The sequence below is a fragment of the Aythya fuligula genome, chromosome 8 (assembly GCF_009819795.1).
Source record: "Aythya fuligula isolate bAytFul2 chromosome 8, bAytFul2.pri, whole genome shotgun sequence".
NCBI lineage: Eukaryota > Metazoa > Chordata > Aves > Anseriformes > Anatidae > Aythya > Aythya fuligula.
In genome coordinates, this window is record NC_045566.1 from 19,967,281 (window position 1) to 19,987,251 (window position 19,971).

A 19,971-nucleotide genomic window follows, 5' to 3' on the forward strand; every position below is an offset into this window, starting at 1 on the left:
GCTCTTTCTCCGTCTCGAGTTCATTGTTATTCCCCAGCTGAGAACAGGGCGCGGATTGAGCGAGGTCCCCATCTGCGGCGGGCAGCCGGAGAGAGCCTCTCTTCATGCGAGTGCCTGACGCAATAAATAGCGCTTTTCAGCCGAGCCGGGAGGGAAACAAAAGCCCGGAGCAGGGAAGAGAGTGTGGTGAGGCTGGTGAGGGAGAGGGACGGGTCGGGAGCAGGAGGGGGAGATGGAGGGGAGGGAGAGGGGAAGAAGCAACTAACGAGGAGGCTGCGAAGCTTCGTGGCCCGGCTTTGGGCCATTGGCTTTCCCACCCACTTGCCCAGGGAGATGAAGCATCCCTGGGTGCACTGGCCCAGGCTGTCTGAACCAGGCAACGCTTACCCCGAGCGGGACACCGATCCCCTTCCCTCGAGCATCCCCGAGCCACCCGATTCGCAGGGCGATTGCACAGCGCCGAGCAGGACTCCAGCACAAGGCTAACAAAACCCCTGCACTTCAGCAGAACGGCAAGCAGACGGATTCACCCCAGATTTGCTCACTGATTCCCTGCCCAGAGGGGACCCGGTGCTGCTGCACGGGCACTCTCCCAGCCTCCACCTGCACGGGGACGCCACATCCCTGGCAGCAGTGGGGATGCTGCGGGTGAGCACAGAACAGCCAAAAACCACATCATCCATCCTGGTTTAGCTGCCAAGAGGGGTGCTCAGCAGTAATGAATGAGGAATTACACAGAGGGCTCATCCCTTCTGTGGCTGGGAGCCCTCCGTGGCGCTCCAGCCCTGTCCCCCTTGTAGGAAATAGTTACTTACATTAAAACTATTTGCTAAATGAAGCAATTCCTTGAGCTCTATCTCAGAACTGTTTGTCTGCTTTACTCTGTTCCTAGTGCTCTGTGATAAATTATCTGGGTAATTAAGGGTAAGTTTAAAGCTCATGCTTTGCAATGGGATTTCCTTGGACATCTCAGGGTGTGGGGGGGTCCTGTTAGCACCAGCTTGAGCATTTCCCCCAGGAACCCCTGCTGCACCCGAAGGGAAAACAGCCCGATCTATCCCAATCAATCTGCATTTAATTACCAGCCGAGAGCTCCAGCTGGCTAATTTGGAGGCAACCGGCCTCCGGCGTCAGGGCTGTGCTCTTGCTCAGGGATGGGCTTTAGGAATCAGGAGTATTTTCAGAGCTTTCTGCTGATTATCATGATTTCAGCTGAAATAAAGGGAAGAGGTTCACATTTCCAGTTTGGAAAGGGTGATTAGGGACTGAAATGGGTTGGAAACATGGATGCGAGGGGGATGTTGCATGAACCAAACCATCCTTGCCCCTCTTGCCTCCCAGCTGGAGACAGGAGACTCGGAGAGCAGACATCACCTGTGCTGCCCTTTTTGATGAGGGCTTTTGGGTGGTCTTGACTCCCCTATGCCCCCCAGCTGCCCACAGGGGGCACGGAGGGAGGATTTAGCATCACTGTGATGCCTGCCACACCAGCAAACCCAGCAGCAACCAGCCATGGGGTCACAAAACAACCACGGACCACATGTGAAGGAGACCAAACCCCAGCTGAAGAGCAGGGGCATTTCTACACAACCTCTCAAGCCTTAGCAAGAGCCTGCATGTGGCCACAACACCTCACAGCACTGCAAGTCCTGCAGGACCTTGGCTCTGCTCCTCACGCAGAGGCAGTGAGCGCTGCTTGGACCTTCCTCTCATGGGTGACCCCCAGTCTGCCCCCCCGGGATGCTGGCCACGAGGGTCACCACCTCCAGGAAGGCACCAGAGCCAGGGCCAGTGGTGGGACAGCCCAGGCTGCACCTCCAGCCCTTCAATTTTTGCCTCCCCTGCAGCTGTGTTGCTGGAGGGGAGCACCGGTGCTTACGGACCTGCAAGGCTTTGACACTGCAAGGCAACAGGGAACAAAGCACGGGGGGAAATCAAACAGGTCCCTGGGGATCATCAGGAAGCTGCTGCAGGAGGTTGCGAGGGGTAATTATAGAGGTAAAGTGAAGGATTTAGAAATCAGGCTCTGAGATAAGCATAAGGAGACAGGGGGGCTTAGAAGAGGAGGGCTGGGGAGTGTATTGTGGTGCAGCCCCATATGGATCTGTCCCCGACCCCTGCAGCCATGCCAGTACCAAGAAGAGGAGAAGGGGAGCAGAGGAGAGAAGGAGAAGAGGACCATGCCGCAGCCACTGGAGCCCGTTCCTTGGGAAGGCTCACAGACCTCTGAGAGGTCCAAAGCATCCCACAAAGAGCCCCCTGGGACCAGGGACGTCCTGGCAGCGATGTTTGGGCAGCCATTCCCAACCATTCCCAGCTGAGAGCAGGGTGCCCAGCTCCATGACCAGGTGGCTTTTGAGTGTCTCCAAGAACAAAGACTCCCTGGCCTCTCTGGGCAGCCCGTGCTGGTGCCCTGTCACCCACACGGTGACCCTTGGGTGCTCCTGTCCCTTTGCCACCTGGTAGCCCTCTCTGGGTGCTCCAGTAGCTCCGTGTCTCTTGACTTGGGGAGCCCAGGATTGGGTCCAGCACCCCAGGTGTGACCTCGCCAGTGCTAGGTGGAGAGGAAAAGGCACCTCCTTGGTATGCTGGCAGCAGAATGCAGCCCAGGATTTCTGCCCACCGTGGTGCCCACCGGGACCCCCAGGCTCAGCTCTCAATGTGACATCTCCACAGGCAGCGCACAGCCGGCTGCAGCTCCAGCCCCCATCCCGGGCTGGATTCCTCCAAACTTTGGGTCTACTTCAGACAATACCATAAGAAATCCATCTGTGCAACTGAGCCAAAGCTACCGGCTGAGTACCTTGTCCTAAGCTACCCTTGTCCCAGGCAGCCCCAAGCTACATCATCCTACGCAACCACCCTTTGGGGCAAGGAGCCGAGGAGCCCTCCAGCGCTGCAGCCTCAGCAGTGCCCGTCCCTGTGGCCCATGGTCAGACACAGTGGGGCTGGCTCTCCTCCTGGGGTGAAAACAGATGCTTTTGGTGCACTTCTCCAGGATACAGGAGGATACCACAGATTCCTCCATAAATTTCCTTCTTCTTTAATATTTTTTCCCAATCATTTGTATTCCCCACTGCCCCAGCCCACTTCTCCCTGGGGACAAGGGCTGTAAGAGCCCGCAGCAGGGCTGGGGGGATCTGACCAGCCCTGGGTTCGCCCTCGCTGCAGTTTTAGCTCTGGTCTGGCTGTGGGGCACGTGGCCGAGCCCCTGCGTGTCCCCTGTCCCCCAGTGCCACGCTGATGGGGATGGCGAGCGGCGGCAGCTAATGACATTGACATTTCATTTCTCATTACAGACACAATTAAAAGCAGAGGGGATTATAAGCGGCTGCCACGCCATGTCACCGTGCTGCCGGCTTTATCCCTTCTGCTTGGGCAGCTCCGTCAATGAATCGACTCCTTCCAGCACCTCACTTGTGGCTCTGCTCCGTTTGTTTATGTAATGCCTCCCAGCACCGACCTCGCACCCGCACGCCCCTGCTCACTGACGAGCATTTTCTCGACGCGTTCGCCACGCGCCCCGGCAAGACGAGTGGGGCCAGGGGGCTGCCGAAGCTGGGGGAGCCTGCCAGGAGCTCTGACAGGTCCCTGCTGATGGAGTGTGCCGAATTCATCCCTGCCTGGGGCACGGCCGTGCCTCTCCTTCGCCGGCTGCTCGGAGCGCCGGGCTCCCCGGGGAGCGGCTCGGCAGGGATGCTCCAGCCCCAGCTCCTGATGGAGGAAAGAGGCCGCTGAGATCTGGCGTGTGGTGGTGCCAGCGGGGCCCTTTCCTCCGTTTTGTTTTCTCTCCGGCTCCACGAAATGACAGGGCTGGCGTTCAGACCCTCCGGGTTCCGCCCCAAACCCCCCCAGGTTTCACCCCAAAACGCAGCCACGCGCGGGGCGCCTCCGAGCTATTCCCGAGCAAGCAAGAGAAGGAGGAGAAAAAAAAAAAAAAAAAAAAAAAAAAAAAAAAAAAAAAAAAAGGAACCTCGTTCAAACTTTGAACGCGACCAGAGAGAGCCGGGCTTTGGGCAGCCCCCGCTGCTCGGCGGGGCCCGGGTGGCCTCGGGGCTGGGGCTGCCCCCACCCAGCCCGCCCGGAGCCGGGGCTGCCGCCTGAGAGGAGTCCCCGTGGGAAGGGGAGCCGTGGGCTGGAGGGAAGGGGTGTGGGGACGGAGGCACAAGGAGGCACAAGGAGGTACAAGGAGGCACAAGGAGCACGGAGCGGGGGGTGCAGCGAGGTGTCCCCGGCGCTGCCCGCAGGACGCAGCGAGATGCAGCCCCCCCCCGCTGCCTCCTCTCGCCGTGTGACGCAGGTGCCGAGAGCCAAATTTCCTCAACCTCCTTCCAGCAACGAAGGGAACTCGCAGAAAGTGCGAGCGGCTTTTGCCGCACCCCCCCGATCCCCCGACCCTCTCCCCAACCGCCTTTCCCCCCCGCGCATCCCTCCCTCCCCCAAATAAAACCTGCGCCCCCCGCCCCCCCTCCCCGGCCGGGCTCCGTCCCCCCGCCGCCTCCCTCCGAGCCTGGGGGGCGATGGGGGGCGATGGGCTGGGGGCGATGCGGTGGTCGGGGGGGGCTGCAGGGGCGGCGGGGGCCGGGCAGCGCGGGGGATGCGGGGCGCGGGGTGCGGAGCGCGGGGTGCGGGTGCGGAGCTGTCCGCGGTGCTGGAGGCACTCACCGGGCCGGGCCGGCTCCTCCTGCCGCCGCCGTCGGGTGGGAATTTGGGGAGCCCCCGCTCCGGAGGGGTCCCCGGGCTCGGCCTGGCGCCGGCAGCCCCGCTGCCTGCTGCGGCGGAGCGGAGCGACCCCGGCACTGCCTGGCTGCCGCTCCCTCCCCTGCTTAAATTTCAGCAGCTTGTTTTTTTTTTTTTTTCTTCTCCTTTTTTTTTTTTTTTTTTTTTTTTTTTTTTTTTTTTTTTCCTGCTCGCCCCTCTTCTCCCCTCGCTCCCCGCTCCGGGCTCTCCTCCCAGCACGCAGCCACCTAGCGGGCAGAAGCGGGAGGAAAAGCCCGCCCGAAAACCCAGGCGGCACTGCTGCTGCTGCTGCTCCTGGTGCTGCTGCTGGTGCTCCTGGTGCTGCTGCTGGTGCTGATGCTCCTGATGCTGCTGCTCCTCCTGCTCCTGGTGCTGCTGCTGCTGGTGCTGCATCGCCGCCCCCGCCGGCCCTGCTGCAAGGCGGCTGCCCCGGGGGATGCAGCATCTCCAAAGGGGCGTGCGGGGAAGGCAGCACCATGAAATTCCCAGGAGGAGCACAAAAAAAAAAAAAAAAAAAAAGTAACAGTGACAAAGTAAGAGATGGAAGGAGTGAGCCCGCTGAGTTTGGCTGGGTTGGGAATGCAAAGCAGCAGGGCAACTGCACGCAACAAGGGTTGGGCCTTGCTTCCCTGCTGAGGGTTAACAGGGGTGGAAACTGCCACTGGTGTGTGGGGCTTCCTGCCCTGTTGGACCACAGCATCACAGAACAATGGGATGGTTAGGGTTGGAAGGGGCCCTAAAGGTCACCTGGTCCCAACCACGCTAGGTCCTTTCTACCCAACACCTCCCGCTAGAGCCCCATCCAACATCCACAGGGACCGGGCATCTGCAGCTTCCCTGGGCAGCCTGTACCAGTGCCTCACCGCCCTCTGAGTGAAGAACTTCCTCCAATATCTCATCTAAACCCACCCTTTTTTAGTTTAAAGCCACTGCACCACGTCCCATTGCTGCTCTGCCCAGCAGACAGTCCCCCTCCATCCCTCCCGCAGGCCCCCTTCAGGTGATGGGTGCCAGCAGCTGCTCCAGACCTTGGGGAAGGATAAAAAGGCCAAGCTGGCACTGGGGTTTTTACACCTGTCCTTGTGCATCTCAGTTAAAAAGCCCTGAGTTCAGCAGTCCCTGCTGCTCCTGCAGAGCCACGCACTGGCGTCACCTTGAACAGGAGAAATGAGCCCAAATCCCCCGCGGCCGCTGCCTCAAATACGGCCAGGAGGAAGTGCCAATTGAGTTCTCTCCTTGCAGATTTAAAGCTATTTGTGAATTCCTGACAAATCCACCCAATTACCATCACCCAGCCAAAAAAAAAAAAAAAAAAAAAAAAAAAAAGCAGGGAAGATCCTGAAGAGATTGTGATGTTGTATTTTAACAGATTCAGAGCACTCTGATTCCTTTCGATTTCACAACTTAGCTGAATATTCAAAGTAATGAGCCTCCCAAAGCTTTGTGCTCAGCGAGGAGTAGTGCCGTTGCTGGCTGAGGTTATTTCCCAGCTGAGCTGGTTCACCAAAGTTGGAAAAGGCAAAGCCAGCCTGAGGATGCGCGTGGGGTTAGGCAGTTTCCAGCAGTGGCTCCAACCTAATCCTTATGAGCCACACTGCACGGCTCCGGGGCAGAGGCAGCAACCTCACCAGCATCAGCAAGCAGAAGCACCAATACCTGGCTGGTGTCCTGGGCAAACCTCAACCCAACCTTTCCACACGTCCTGCGCCCTCATATCAACCCCCAGAAATCTGCTCCCATGCAGCAGCTGGGCAAGGGTGAACGCTGCTGGGTGCGTATGGAGCAAAGCAAAACCAGGCGGCAGCCCTGGGCTGGAGAGGCCAGCAAGTGGCCCTGCAAGCAGCGTGTTTGACCTTGCTGGGCAGAAACCGGGGAATTTTTTTTGGCTGAACATTAATATTACTGTGCGGCATCGCTGCGCGCTCGCGCTGCTCCAGCAGGCGGGTCGCAGCTGAAACCGCGTATATAAAATGCTTATTACGAGCAGATAGCTTTCTGAAAACATCCAATAAAGCTGTGTTTATAGACCACAGGCAGCACACAAGAAACCAAATGGATTTTTCATTTTGCCTCTGAAGGAAATGACCCAGTGGTGCCGCTGACAGCACGGACACCTGTTGCTCTTTGGGAGAGGTGGCGCTGTAGGAAAAAGAATTTTAAAAAGAGAAAACAAAAAAAAAAGAAAAACAACAAAAAGGATCCAAAAGGGTTCCGGCTTTGGAGAAAAGCCACCGGGTGGATCTGCGCTCCTGCTGCTTTCAGCACAACTGCTTTGGCTTTGTGGGCATCTTGCCCCATCTCTGCCAGTCTTGTCCCAGACTGGTGCAGCAATTGCACAGCAGCAGTTGTCCCCCTAGCAGGGGCTTCGCCAGGCTGCTCCCATCACACAGCCTCCAAACGCTACGCATTTGGAAAGCAAATGGTGCTGAACTGAGCCCCAGTGTTGCACTTGGGCATCCTCTTCACTGGCAAAATACAACCCGGCTCCCCCAGGCACGATGCTGTGGTGCGTGGCCATGGAGTCCGAGCTCGCCCTGGGGACGCAGCATTGGGAAATCCTGTGGCTTGCAGTGCAGAGCAGAGGCAGACAGAGCAGCTGCAGCAGGAAACAAGTCAATGCCCAGCAGAAAAGCTCCCCTTGCTCCCCTGCTCAATGGCAGAGACCTGGCACCTTCTCCGTGGCTTTTGGGGACGAGGTTGGTGGCATTTCTGCAGGGGCAGATTGAGGCCGTGCCTCCGGCCACCCATCCTCCTCTTTGGTCCTTCTCCCTCTCCGGCTTCCATGCCGTCCCAGGTAAGTGGTGCTGATGTTAACGCCTCACCATCAAAGCATCATTGCAGCACAAGCCCTTGTTTTCTCATTTGTCCGTGCTGAGAGCATCTCCATCACCAGAATAAATCACTCAAAAAGGAAGGCAAGAGGCTGGGTGATGTCCCCAGCCCTCACGGAGGAGTGTGTTTAATGTCGGGTTCATCGCTGGCTGAGCCTCAGGTGGCACCGGGAAGACAGAAGCAAGGGGTTCACAGGCACAGAGCTGTCCTTCTGCAGGGGCATTTCAGTGCCTCTCTGACTTAAATGAGTCCAGGCAAGCAGGATTATTTATTCTGAAAGAGAATCTTTGGCCACAATGCTGGATGACGTAAAGCAAGGGCAGGCAAGTTTTTTACCCCATCATGTCCAGAAAACAGTATTTTTGGATGTTCTCCTCTTTGCAACCTCTTGTTTCACAGACTTTCCAAAACCTTGTTCCTAGAAAATCTCCTTTACCCAAACCAACCCCCTCCTACCCAGGCGCCCACACCACAGCCCCACCAGTGCTGCTGAAACCGATAGCTTTGCGTCAGGGTAACGAGAGGCTTCGCCAGCTTGCAGACAGACAAATAGCTCTGTAAACAGCTACAGGAAAAATAGGCACCCTGGGGACATTGTTACACGGACCACGCTAAGCACAGGGATTTTAAACCATGATTTTTGTGGCAAACAAGCCCGACATGCTCGCAGCGTGGGCGCTCGCACGCTGCATCTGGCTTGCTCGCCGCTTGCTGCTGCTCTTCTCCAAACCTTGGGGCACCGGGTGAGGGTGGCTCGGTCCTTGGGCACAGGCACAGTTTGAGGGGGTGGGCAGAGGAGTGGCATCAGCCCCAGGGTGGGGGACCCTCGCCTTCTGCATCTCCATCCCCTCCTCAGCCGTGGGGCAGAGGGGAGCGCAGGGGGAATTTGCAGCAGCGTACAGCGGGCTCCTGTTTTTTTTTTAAAATGCAAAATTCCCTTGGGTGCTGCTCTTACCAAGAAAATTCATTCCAATGTTGCAGCACGTTAAGGAGGGTATTAAAGCAATTACATTCCACGTTCAGGTTTAGCGTCTGGTACTGAAATGAGACTCTGGCAGCCCTGCGTGCCGTGGGGAGGAGGGCTCCGGCAGCAGCCAGTGGCTCTGGGGACAGAAGTGGCCAGAAGGGGACTCGCTCCACAGCTGCATCACCCGCTGCCATACAACAGCCCCTGCCTCCCACAGCTCCCTGAGGGACAAGAGGAAGGAGGGATCCTTGCCCCCACTCCTGTTCTGCGGGATAAGATGCTTGGGCTTTGCATGGTGGTGAATTCACGCTCATTACACAGCTGGGTAAAACTGAGCCCAGGCAGGGCCAGCAGCTGGGAGTGCCCAGCTCTGCTGGGTTGTTGAACAGCCTGCAGCTGGCTTGTGGCAGTCCTGCAAACCCCAGCTCCTGTTCACCATCATTCAGCTCCGTTTCTTGGGCAGGAACTTAACAGCAACAGGAGTCAACCCAAACTTGTGTCCTGGGGATGCTGCAGCAGGGTTTATGTGCGCTGCTGTCCCTGCAGCTCTGTCCCTGACTGCCAGCAGCTCAATGCCCCCTGCTCGATGTTCCCAGCCCTGTAACAACACCTTCACCAACAGACAGGGGCTTGGGGCTCACCGGGTCCCACCAAGCCAGAGCACAGCACAGGACTTGTTCTGCAAGGAAGCAGCACGTAGGTAGGGGTGTTGGCATCACGGGGCTGCACATGGGTTATTAGGAAAGAAAGATGATAAATAAAGATAAATGGATGAAAGTGGAGCATGCTGGCAACCCTTCTCCATCATCCCTTTTCTTCCCTAAGTAGATCAAATTATGACCTGAAATCACTGAATGCATATTTTATTATGTGGATAATTTAAAGGATGAAGGCGAGAGAGAGAATTTGTAAGGCACAGTCATGTTAAAAGACAAAGAATTACCATTAATCTCCTATGGGGAAAAAAGAAGAGGAGGAAAGGAAACGTGGAGGGGGAAAGAGAGCACATGGGATGCTGCCTGCTCTTGGGCACCAGAAACCCGGCGGGTGACCAGTGTGTGTTATTCTCCCACCCCTCCGTGAGCATCATTTTGGCACCCGTGCTGTTCCCAAATAATTTCTGAGCCCCAGTGCTGCTCAGTCCCCAACTCATCCTCACAGTCTGCTGGGCTTTGGCTCAGTGTCACCCATCCGTGATGGGAGCAGCGATGCTCTCATGCCTTGGAGGGGTCGCCCCGCTTCGCTGCCCCTCTGCCCCCACCACAGATCAATAGTGCCTTCAGGGTGTTTTTTGCTGCTGTCGAGCAAATGCAAACCAGCAGGGGAGGAGTGGTCCCTGAAAGACGGAAAGGAGAAGTAATTCTGTAAAAAAGATCCCCTAAACCCATTTACCCATGAGGATGCTCCTGAGCCTGGGGAGAGCTCCAGCAGGAGCATCCCCATGGGTAAATGGGTTTAGGGTCCAGCTCTGGACCCTAAGTGGGTTTAGCAGGTCCAGCCCTGCTGTGGCATTTGGCCAAAGGGGGTCCCGCAGCCCCAAGGAGGCACCAAGACTGCTCCTTACCTGCATGTGGATGTTCCTGCACCCATCTCCATCTACTGCGAGGGGCCCAGCCCCAAGGGACGAGGTGGGGTAGGGCGCAGGCACCGGCTGGCAGTGGAGGGGGGGACACACGAGCAAGTGGCTGCCAACCTTGTAAAAGGGGCCACCCCTACAGCAACCCCAGGAAAAGGAGCTGGCGCCCAGCACAGAGCCTTGCCCAGGGCCCCGGCTGCACGGGCACAGCCAGGGTGGGATTGGCGTTGGGCTCGCACTGCTGGCTCAGTTTGGGCTGTCACTTGCTATTATTCATGCCTCCTAAGGATGGCCTTTACATTCTTCATATTTGAAAGCCTCCAAATTATTTTCTTCGACTGCCTGGGAGGATTTTGGAGACGAAGTGACAGCGTGCTCCCAGCCCTCTCCTGCCGTCCAACTGTGGCTGATCCAAGCGGGCAGAGATTTTGGGGAGGATGCTGGGGCTGGTGCTGCTCATTCAAGTCCCTGAGGAGATCCCACATCACTCCCTCACCCGAGGGCTTTTTCCTGCTGCTTGATTTTATAGGACAAATTCTGATCCTGCGATGGTGAATCATCACCCAGACCCAGATTTAAGGGGTGAAAGTCAAAATGGAAACATTGAAACCTGCTGCTTTTGAAAAGCCTCCTGAAGTGGTTTGCTAAGGTGGAGCAGAGAAGGAAGCTGTGCTTTAACCCACCCAACCACTTTATTATCAAAGCCCCTGAAGATGTGGACCAAATACCCTTGTACTGCCTTGTTGAACAGAGAGGATAAGACCCACAATCCAAGAACCTGCTCTGAAAGCAAACCCAAAGCAAAGCATCTGGTGATGGTCACCAGAAGGCTGTGGGGATGCCTACAGCCGCCTCTCTGAAGGAAGAAGAGATGTGGGCTCTGGTCCCATGTCACAGGTCCTGCTACACCTGGGCTTGCCTTCTTGCTTTCTTCAAGGCACGCATCATGGTGCTGCTGCACCTCTGACCGCTGCCTGCTGGCTATTGCTGGCCTCCAAAAAAGAGAAAGAGGACTCATGAACAAGGAAGGAGCTGGACTTGCCTTTCCAATTATCTGTGGGTGTCTTTGCAACCTTCCGTGGTTAAACAGAATTACTCTAAACAAACAAGGACCCAGCACGCGGGTCGAACGCTGGCATTCGCGGCCTGCCTGCGCTCACTGAAGAGCACCAACATATTGATATTAATTTAAATTTCCCCTTGACCATCATTTTCAATTCCCTCCAGCTATGAACTCCTTTCTAGCACTGAAGCATGTTCCTCCTACTCTTCTATTGAATGCTTTGAAATTAATTAAAGAGGCTGGCTTGCCGTGCGGGATTTCCAATTCCCTTTCTCAAAGAAAAGCCTTCCTCGCCCAGCACCTCTCCCAGGGACACAAACACCGGAGGCAAAACCAAAAACTATTCTGGACCAGTGTCCACCACCTGCAGTTAACTTTTGCAGTGAGAGCAGCTCAGCACTGGACTGAGTTTCCCAGAGGGACTTACGAATCTCTGTCCTGGCTCGGTCACGCGTTTGAGCATCTCCAAGCCCTGGATGGCTTCTCAAGGCAGCAGACGAGACCCTTTGCAAGGCTGCGCAGTCAGCACATTGCCTCTTCTGCAGGCACAGTGACTGGGAGGGGGCCCTGTCCTTCCACATGGGTCGCTTTTCTTTAGGGTAACACACGGCAAAGCAAGGGCTTGGGAGAGCAGCGACTAAGTTGGAAGAAATTGAACCAAACGCTGCTAAAAGATTACAGTAAGTAATTATATGCAGCTTAATATACATCAACAGCAGAGAGTTACCTGAAGGAAGGAAAATTAAGGGGATTAAAATAAAGAGCGTATCACTTGTGACAAAAAGACAAAGACAAAAAATGCCATCAACTTGTGTTTATGAGCTGCTGTGTTTCTAATTAGGGCCAGACACCAAATTTGCATTTTATCTTGATTGAAGCAGAATGAAAACCTAAAAAATAAAGAAGGCTGATGTTAAACTGTTTTCCCTGCTTAATTCGAGGAGTAACCTTGCAGCATTCAAAATAGCTGTTTTCCCTTCTGTTTTTGAGCATCTCGGCTTCAGCAGAGCCATTTCAATTTAAAACACAGAGGCCGCTCAACGTGGGGGGCAGAGAAGGCAGGCAGGCGCTTGACAAAAAGTGGCTGCCCGTGGCACAGAGCTGGGGTACAAGGGGAAGCGCCCACAGGCTCTCATCAAAACACCAGACACAACAACAGCAGCTCACAGAATAAATCAATAGGCACCAATAAATGAGAGAGGCTGGGGGAAAGCTGAGATCGAAGCGAGGGAAAGCAGAGGGGGCAAGGGCTGCTGGCAGGGCTCAGGGCGCAGTCACCCACCAGCAGCCTCTGGAAATGGGCACTTGGCAGGGAGCATCGGCTGCCCCGACTCTGACAGAGCCAATTTCGATCCCTTCTGCCACAGTGACTCTGGTGACTCACGTGGCTGAGACCTGCAGATAGTACCCCAGAGCAGGACAAACACCATCTTGTGATTTTTCTCATTCCCCTGGCATGCCAGTGACCGTGGGCGAAGCCCAGCGCGCACAGGGTGCTGCCCACACAGCTCCTGCAGCTCAGCGCCCTGCGCTTCCTCCCCCCAGCCATGACTCTGCCAAATGATCGTGTCCTACACCCACCTGCTGAGAGCCACGGCCGTCAGCTCAAGGAACCAAGGAACGCACAAACTGACGCAGGACAGGATCTGTCCCCAGCTTTGCTACGAGCCTTCATCCCTTCTCCTTTGTTTCATACTAAGATACTAAGAGCATCTTTTATTTTTATTTTTTTTTTGCCTTGTGACCAAAGGAGGTCGCAAGACCCCACAACCCTTCTGGGAAGAGCAGTATCAGGTGTTTAACACGTGAAGGACATACAACACCTTTCAGCAGCTACAGCTGCTTGATGGGTGGCCTGAGTGGAGCAGGACTTCACTCTGCCCATGCAGAGAGCGCTATGCCTGTGCAGCAACCCCAGCCTCAGGGACACAAGGGAGATGAGCACGGCTGTGAGTGAATCCCAGGAGTGCTGTCTGTGAATGGAAACGCTTCCTCCAGGTACTGCTGCACATATCACACCTTTGCCAGACACAACCAGAACAGACACTCCACCCACCAACTCCGCCTCCCAGCCTAACAAGTCCTGGCAGCTCCCCAGGACTGTTACTCCTGAAGTCTGTCTGCACCTTCTTACCCCCCCGTATTCTGCCAACAAAGCAACAACAACTCTTAGCTTCACGCTTTATTCCCCCTCTGTATGTACAATTTAAGTGTATGCATGACCATTAAAAATAAGGCTACTTATATCATGGCTCTGAAACACATTACAAACCAACTCCATCCCCTCTCTTATTACAACGTTCACAATGCTCAGCTCCCACGGATGGTTTGCAGAGGGGCAAACGCAATCGGACCACACGGGACAGTAGTGGTGCAGGGCTTTGGTAACTGGATCAAGAGACTTTCTACTCTAGCTGGGATAGTCAAACACAGCCAGATCAGTGGTGGTGAGGTCGTTACTGCGCGACGTCTCGGTGAGGTCAGTCCGGGTGCCAGGTTCAGGTCACTTCAGCACAGTTGTTGGCAGGCAGCAGGAAGGGCCAGGCTCACGTGGGTGAATGGATGACTTGCTCCTCTCCTTCGGAGCAGCCCCTTTGGGTTGAAGCATGGGCACAAAGAAGAGCAAGGAAGCTGCCCTTCTCTTCTTGACAACCAGAGGACTACAGTCTCCAGCGGCGTCAACCTGGGTGACAATTTCTCAACATTTAATGCATCTAAAATAAAAATCAAAAAGTCAAAGGAACAACTCAACCATATCTCAAAATGAATTGCTTGCGTGTCCAGGTACGGCTTGGAGACTTTTTTCCCCCCAGTAGGGATGAACAGTCCAGGTAAAGGTAACTGGAGATGTGCAACTGACAGCAGCCCTGTGTGGTCCTGTAAGTTCCCTTCCCAAGAAAATCTGTTCCCATATGCAACAAGAGAGAATCTTCCAGCTTCAGCTTGTGGCTCAATAAATTTTATTATTCCTTTTTGTTTTTATTTAAAAGAATTTGTTTTCCTATCATAAAAATTAGACAACCATACCACCACCAGCAGCAGCAAAGTCTGTGGAGTTAATGTTGATGGCAGACAGTTCACTGGTGTTCCCAGTGTCTCAAAATGTCCTCAAAAGTCCATAAATGGAAAACAAAAAAAACAAACGCGATGGTTTTGGGGAAGAACATCAAGGTGGTTTCGGTTTCTTGTCCCACTGAGGATTCCAGATGAACACTGTAGCATATCAGCAGGACCAAGTACCTCAAGCCTTGAGAGAAAACCCTTCATACCAGCTCCAGTACCTGATTAATAGGGAAGACAAGACATTTAGAATATGAATTTACGACACTCATTACCTCCTATATCAGCATATAGATCACTAGGACATGTCTGACCCTTCCTGTCTCCCCTTTTCCCCTTTACTCACCAGCACGCAGTAATACCACGCGATGAGACAAGAACTGTGAGGGGTGGCACCTGCTGAGTGATTTGTACAGCCAGTAATACCCCAGGCTGGTTTTAGCAGGGAGGGCTAAAGGCTTTAGCCCACAAGTATAGGATGGCACGGCTGAAGGGGGTTTGTGCCCATGGTGTAATTGCAAATTCAGCCCTTTCCCAGGCCCTGCCAGACCATCACACCATCCCCCCTGCCTGCTGATAAATTCAAATGGAAATATCACAATTCAAATAACCTTGGCTGTTTACACATTCCTCCCTCCACCTTCTCTCATTAAGAAGCAAAGAGCATGAGCAAAACCTCTCCTGTTGCTGCTTAATTCACTTAAAGATATCAACAGCATCTGTATGCTTTGCCCATTTTACTAAGAAGGAAGTGACCGAAGTAACAAGCAACCAGTTCCAAAGCCTGATAAATTAGTCACCTACAAACAAAAGGCTACAGCATCACACACTGCAATAACAGGAGTAACCATACCACTTGTGGCCTAAAAAAAGGAAGAAAAAAATAAATTTTGTCACACACACAGAGGACACTTGGGTCTCCCCTCATTTCTGCCTTTTCAGTGATTTTTTTCTGGATTTTTTTTTCTTTTTTTTTTTTTTTTTTCCAGCATCGTACAGATTATTGGCTCTGGTCTGGTTTCACAGAACTGCCAGCACAACAGGGGCACAAGGGAGAATCGGGAGGAGTCTCACAGCTTCACCAGGGTGGCAACCCAGCATGCAGCTTTGCAGACAGCAAGTAAATACCTTTATCAGCAGCTACAGAGTGTCAGAGCTCTGGGCCACATGCACGCAGCACTAACCACCAAGCCCCAAGAGCATGGTGAGGTGAATGCTGCTGAGCTCAGTCAAGGATGATAGTGGATCCAAGGCTCTCCAGAGCAGCCAGCACCTGGGCTTGGAACTAATTTTGCCTGGCTACCCATTTGATACGCACGCGAAGGGGGACAAAGCCTTTTTCATATTGCTCGATGCTTCGTGGATAGAAATGCATCGAACAGATATTCTGGAGAGACTTTTATCTGAGTGCTGAAAACCTGGCAAAACATTCGCTTCTCTTCTGTGCACGGGGAAGGCTGTTGCTTTCATAAAACCCTACGCTGGCAGCTGCTGTCTGTTAAAGTCAGTCCGTGCGCTTGGAGTAGGCAAGGCGAGGGAGCATCCCTGCTCATTTCAAGCACTGCTCTAGCTGGCTGCACATCAGGAGCTCAGCTTTCAGCTCTACTGCACCCCACATCGGCAGCAGCCAGAGAACGGGGTCTGGCTAATGCCAGCGAGCTAACGCAGAGCCTCCTCTGCTGTCACAAAAATCAACACGAGCGCGTGGAGATGTTTGTGCCAGACAGCACTAATTTAAAACCTCCCCATTCAAAGCAACGCCACGCAGCTGCTTTTGAACCAATGCGAAAACCCAGCGGCTGCTGTGGCAACTGAGACATGGCACCTATTATCAGTCAAGAAAAATACTGCATACATAAAACCCAGCGCCGGGCCCAGGTTTAATCTAAGCAGCACATCACTGCCGAGCACCGAGCTCTCCCCGATGCAAGCTGGTTTCCCTGCGCACCACCCAGAGTGGTGGAGGCATGGTGGGTGCTGGGCAGCTGCCAGCAGCTTTTCTCCACCTCGTCTCTACCTCTGTTTCATTGCTCTTGTGCTGTCTGCTCATTCCTCCGTGTGCCAGAGGCAAATACATCATTTAAATTGCAAACTTCCACAGCTGGGATGACCTCCTCTAATGGTTTCTCCTGGCTGTACCATGTCTGTGACCTTGCTCTTTGCTAACAACGGATTCAAGTGCTTAAAGAGAAGATGCATGAAATAACTTACCTTAATTGTACCCTGACTGTTAGCAGCAATCAGCACGTTGGACTCCTGAAAAAAAGAAGAGGCACTGTCACAATTCACCATTGACAGTTTTCCCCCCCCCCCCTTTTTTTTTTTTTTTTTTGAAGCAGTAGTGAAGTAGTTTGCTTTTTCCTTTAGATATTAGGGGTAGATCTGATTGCAAGAGAACTTAACTCTTCCCATTTCCAGGGTGCTCTGGAAGCTGAAAGTCTTTATAAAAAGTTATGTTGCCTTAAAGAATTAGAAAGCAATAATCCTTACTGCTTGTACAGAGCTTTAAATCTCAAAAGCAATTTACAAACATGAATTAATCCTTACAGCCTCCCTGTGAAGTGGGCAAATAACAACAATCATTTTCATCTTTTGGCAGCATATGGACAAAGGTCTCTGGTGCCTTTCTTAACTGAACTGACTCATCAACGTGACAAAACCTCTCCAGCTCTGAGGCCACCCAACCTCCTGCCCAGCTGAGAGGTTTCAGACCAGTAAAACAAAGAGCAGCAGCTTTGTCTTACCCACCATTAGAAAGCAATAGCAACTACACAAAATTTGGAGGAGAAGAAAGGGCTTCAGCCCTGCTATTACTCAGAAAGACAGCATCGATTTACCTCCTGCAAATTGATGGAATTTCCTTTGGAGATATCCTGGTTGTCTGCAAATTAATGCTCCGCCACCCCAGCTGGGCAACCCCAGGCTAACAGCAGGTGCCAGCCACGGACAGGAGAGCTTCTGCCCTTCAGACTGAACTCCTGACGTGACCAGCGAGTGCAAACACACCCTCCCGAACCAAAACCTTTTGGGGAAGGGAAGCCCCAAAGGAACCAGGTGCCAAAAACCCTATCAGAAGTGAGCGCTGGGGCAATGGCACCAGTGGTCATAGGCGATGCTGCCAAACCGCCCAGCACAAGCTGCTTTGTCTGAGGGTAGCTGGTATTTTTTTTCCTCAGGCATGTCTTTCAATTTCTCATGCTGCTGCTATCCATCCTCATAGAAACTCGCTGTAATTATCCCGTCACTTAACACCTGCATTTTTAGAGGAAGCCGGTGACTGGAACAGCCCCGCTGGCATTTGGGGCTGGAGGTGGAGAGGCAGCCCCGTGGGCAGCAGGTACAATGTGGTCAGGGCACAAGGGGATGGATGGACTTGCATGCTGCCTCGCCACCAGATTCAGGAGCCTGCACAGCCACCAGCTCTCAAGCAGAGGGAGAGAAATCCTTTCTGACATGAAAACCCACTGATCAGGTAAGAGCAGCCTTCTGATAGCCTGCTGGGCTAATTGTTATAAATAGATTTGTTCACCCCCAGTACTACCCATTAGGGGATTAGTTACGACTCCTGGTATTATCTCAGCAATGATCCTCCAAAGTCAAAGCTCCCAAGAAGAAAATACATCCTCAAAGGAAGCATATACTCCAATTTCCATTAATTTGGTGGCTAGCAAAGTCTAATCCTGTGAACTCCCCAGCTCCTGGTTAACAGTTACAATCAGAAAACACCAGGGGGAACGCAGATCTAAGTGTGCTTTGGGAACCAGAACAGGTACCAGATTGCTCTGGGATGCCTGATAGGATTTTGGAAGAGAGGCACGGGTACCAATCTGTTGAGAAGTGCCAGAGACTTGAACTCCTGGGTACAGACAATCCAGGGTCTGAACGATTCCCGTTTTCACTGCAAGTGATTGGTAATTCATCCTGTGGCTGCAGTCTGCTGGGGTACCACTGTAAATGAACTCTGGCTCAATGAACAGTTTTACCTTGCTAAATAAAATAAAAATGCCAGAGAGTAATATACTCTCTCTCTCTTGTTCTTCAGAGGCACAGTTTTTTTTCAGCAGGGTCTGAGCTAATCACTGCTCTGCTGCTTTCATCCAGAAACAGGAGACACAAACAGGAGCAGACAGCAGCAAAATTAGCACCAAATCTGTCATGGAACGAACAGCGACTCGTGTGTTAAGGCGCTCTAACATTGCTTCTCTGGGAACACAGCTAAGTAACTTCTTGAATCCTCTAGAGGAACAACTCTCTTCCTTCTGTGTTGCCTGTAAAACAGCCAATACATTCAATGCGTTAAAACCTAAGCAAGTCACAAAGACGCTTAGATAGTAGGAAGAGACCTGCAGGTTTCTAACTTGCAACAGCCATGCACTGAACCGACCTTTTTGGACAGGGCACACGTGAATGGAGTTACCTCAAAAGACAACCACCACGGCCACCTAGCTGGTGGGATACCTATTTCCCCTGTGGCACCGCTACAAGCATCTACAGATCTCAGGCTATCACTGTCAGCTTCGCTTGCACGTCCTGCTTTATCGCTACCACTTTGTGACTCTGTAGGGCAGGAAGGTCAGAAGGTTGGCCTTCTCCATCCCTCCTTGCTTGCTGCAGGGGCCAAAAGCTCCCCAAGCAGAGGCAGGAAAATGCAGAACAATGCAGAATCCACCACAACTGAGTAGTCCTGGCTCTGGAGAAATGGGTTTGTGAAATGACTCTAAGCACGCACCTGCGTGGGGTCCTGCTGCAGGAGGTCAGCAGCTGTAGCCCTTCGAGGCAGCGGGTGCCAGCTGCCTTTGCTAAAACAAGATTGAAGGGGCAAACACAAAAGGAACAAGTACAATCAAAATTGAGAGAAGGGTTTACTGCCTGGCAAACAACAGCATTTTGTTCCATACGGTTGCTAATCTCAAGTATTATTTCACCCCTGCGGAAAGCCATAGTCTGTGCTACCTGATGAGATGTGGCAACCTCTCCTATGCCCATCAGTGCAGATAAGGAGTGAGGGGTGGAGACGTGACACAGCGTGCTCGGGTTCCCCACACTGAGATAGCGTGGCATTTCAATAAGCCAGGGACAGACATTGACAGGAGACTGTTTAAGAGTTTTGGTCCTGTTAAATCAACAGAAAAAAGCAAGGCTCTGGGAAAGTCAGCAGAACGCACTGCTGCTTGCCTCTTGGAGACACAGAGGAATTTAAGAGGATTAACTGCCAAATGTAGGTGCGCCTCAAGACTCTCATCAGGGAAATGAGATATCATTATCAGATATTAAGGGAAGTCTGAAGAACAGTTCCTTGACACTGGGAAGGATAAGCCCACCACAAATCTTTTACTTCCTGGAGACTGGATGTATATCCACATGAAGGTAGGCATTATGCAAAATGAAGTTGTAAATCAGACTTGGGAACAAAGACAGACCAGATGCAAGCACCTCTGTCCTCAGCCTGACATCCCCATCACCTGGAACCAGCACTGGAAGAATGTGATTCATCCACCCACAGCAACTTCAGAGCATTTACCCTTGGGATTCAAAGGGACTTTCACTGATTGCGCCAAAAGAAATTGCCACAGCACACTCTTGAGGGGAAAGAAAAACAAAATCAAATTTGGGACCTTCCTGAGTAGATGAGATACCTGCTACATTCATCATTCAACGGAATTATTCACCTGGTGACAGCTGGGTTTTGAAGCACTCTGATTTGCTCCCCTCCTAGATGAGCCCTGTATGTGG

At 53.0% G+C, this 19,971-nt stretch overlaps 2 protein-coding genes across 2 annotated transcripts in view; both read right to left on the bottom strand.

Annotated features, from left to right (window-relative positions):
• TNR (tenascin R) overlaps positions 1 to 4,880 on the bottom strand; it is a 58,617-nt gene extending 53,737 nt beyond the window's left edge. Inside the window, exon 1 of the mRNA XM_032191906.1 lies at positions 4,666 to 4,880. The gene's annotated coding sequence lies outside the window, so the exon portion shown is untranslated. The remainder of the gene's footprint in view (positions 1 to 4,665) is intronic.
• An 8,465-nt stretch (positions 4,881 to 13,345) lies between these two features.
• Positions 13,346 to 19,971, bottom strand: part of COP1 (COP1 E3 ubiquitin ligase) — a 125,042-nt gene continuing 118,416 nt past the window's right edge. The window contains exons 19-20 of the mRNA XM_032192085.1: positions 16,450 to 16,494; positions 13,346 to 14,459 (exon numbers count right to left, since the gene is read on the bottom strand). Of these exons, the coding sequence (XP_032047976.1) occupies positions 14,442 to 14,459; positions 16,450 to 16,494 (63 nt within the window). The 3' untranslated portion in view covers positions 13,346 to 14,441. The remainder of the gene's footprint in view (positions 14,460 to 16,449; positions 16,495 to 19,971) is intronic.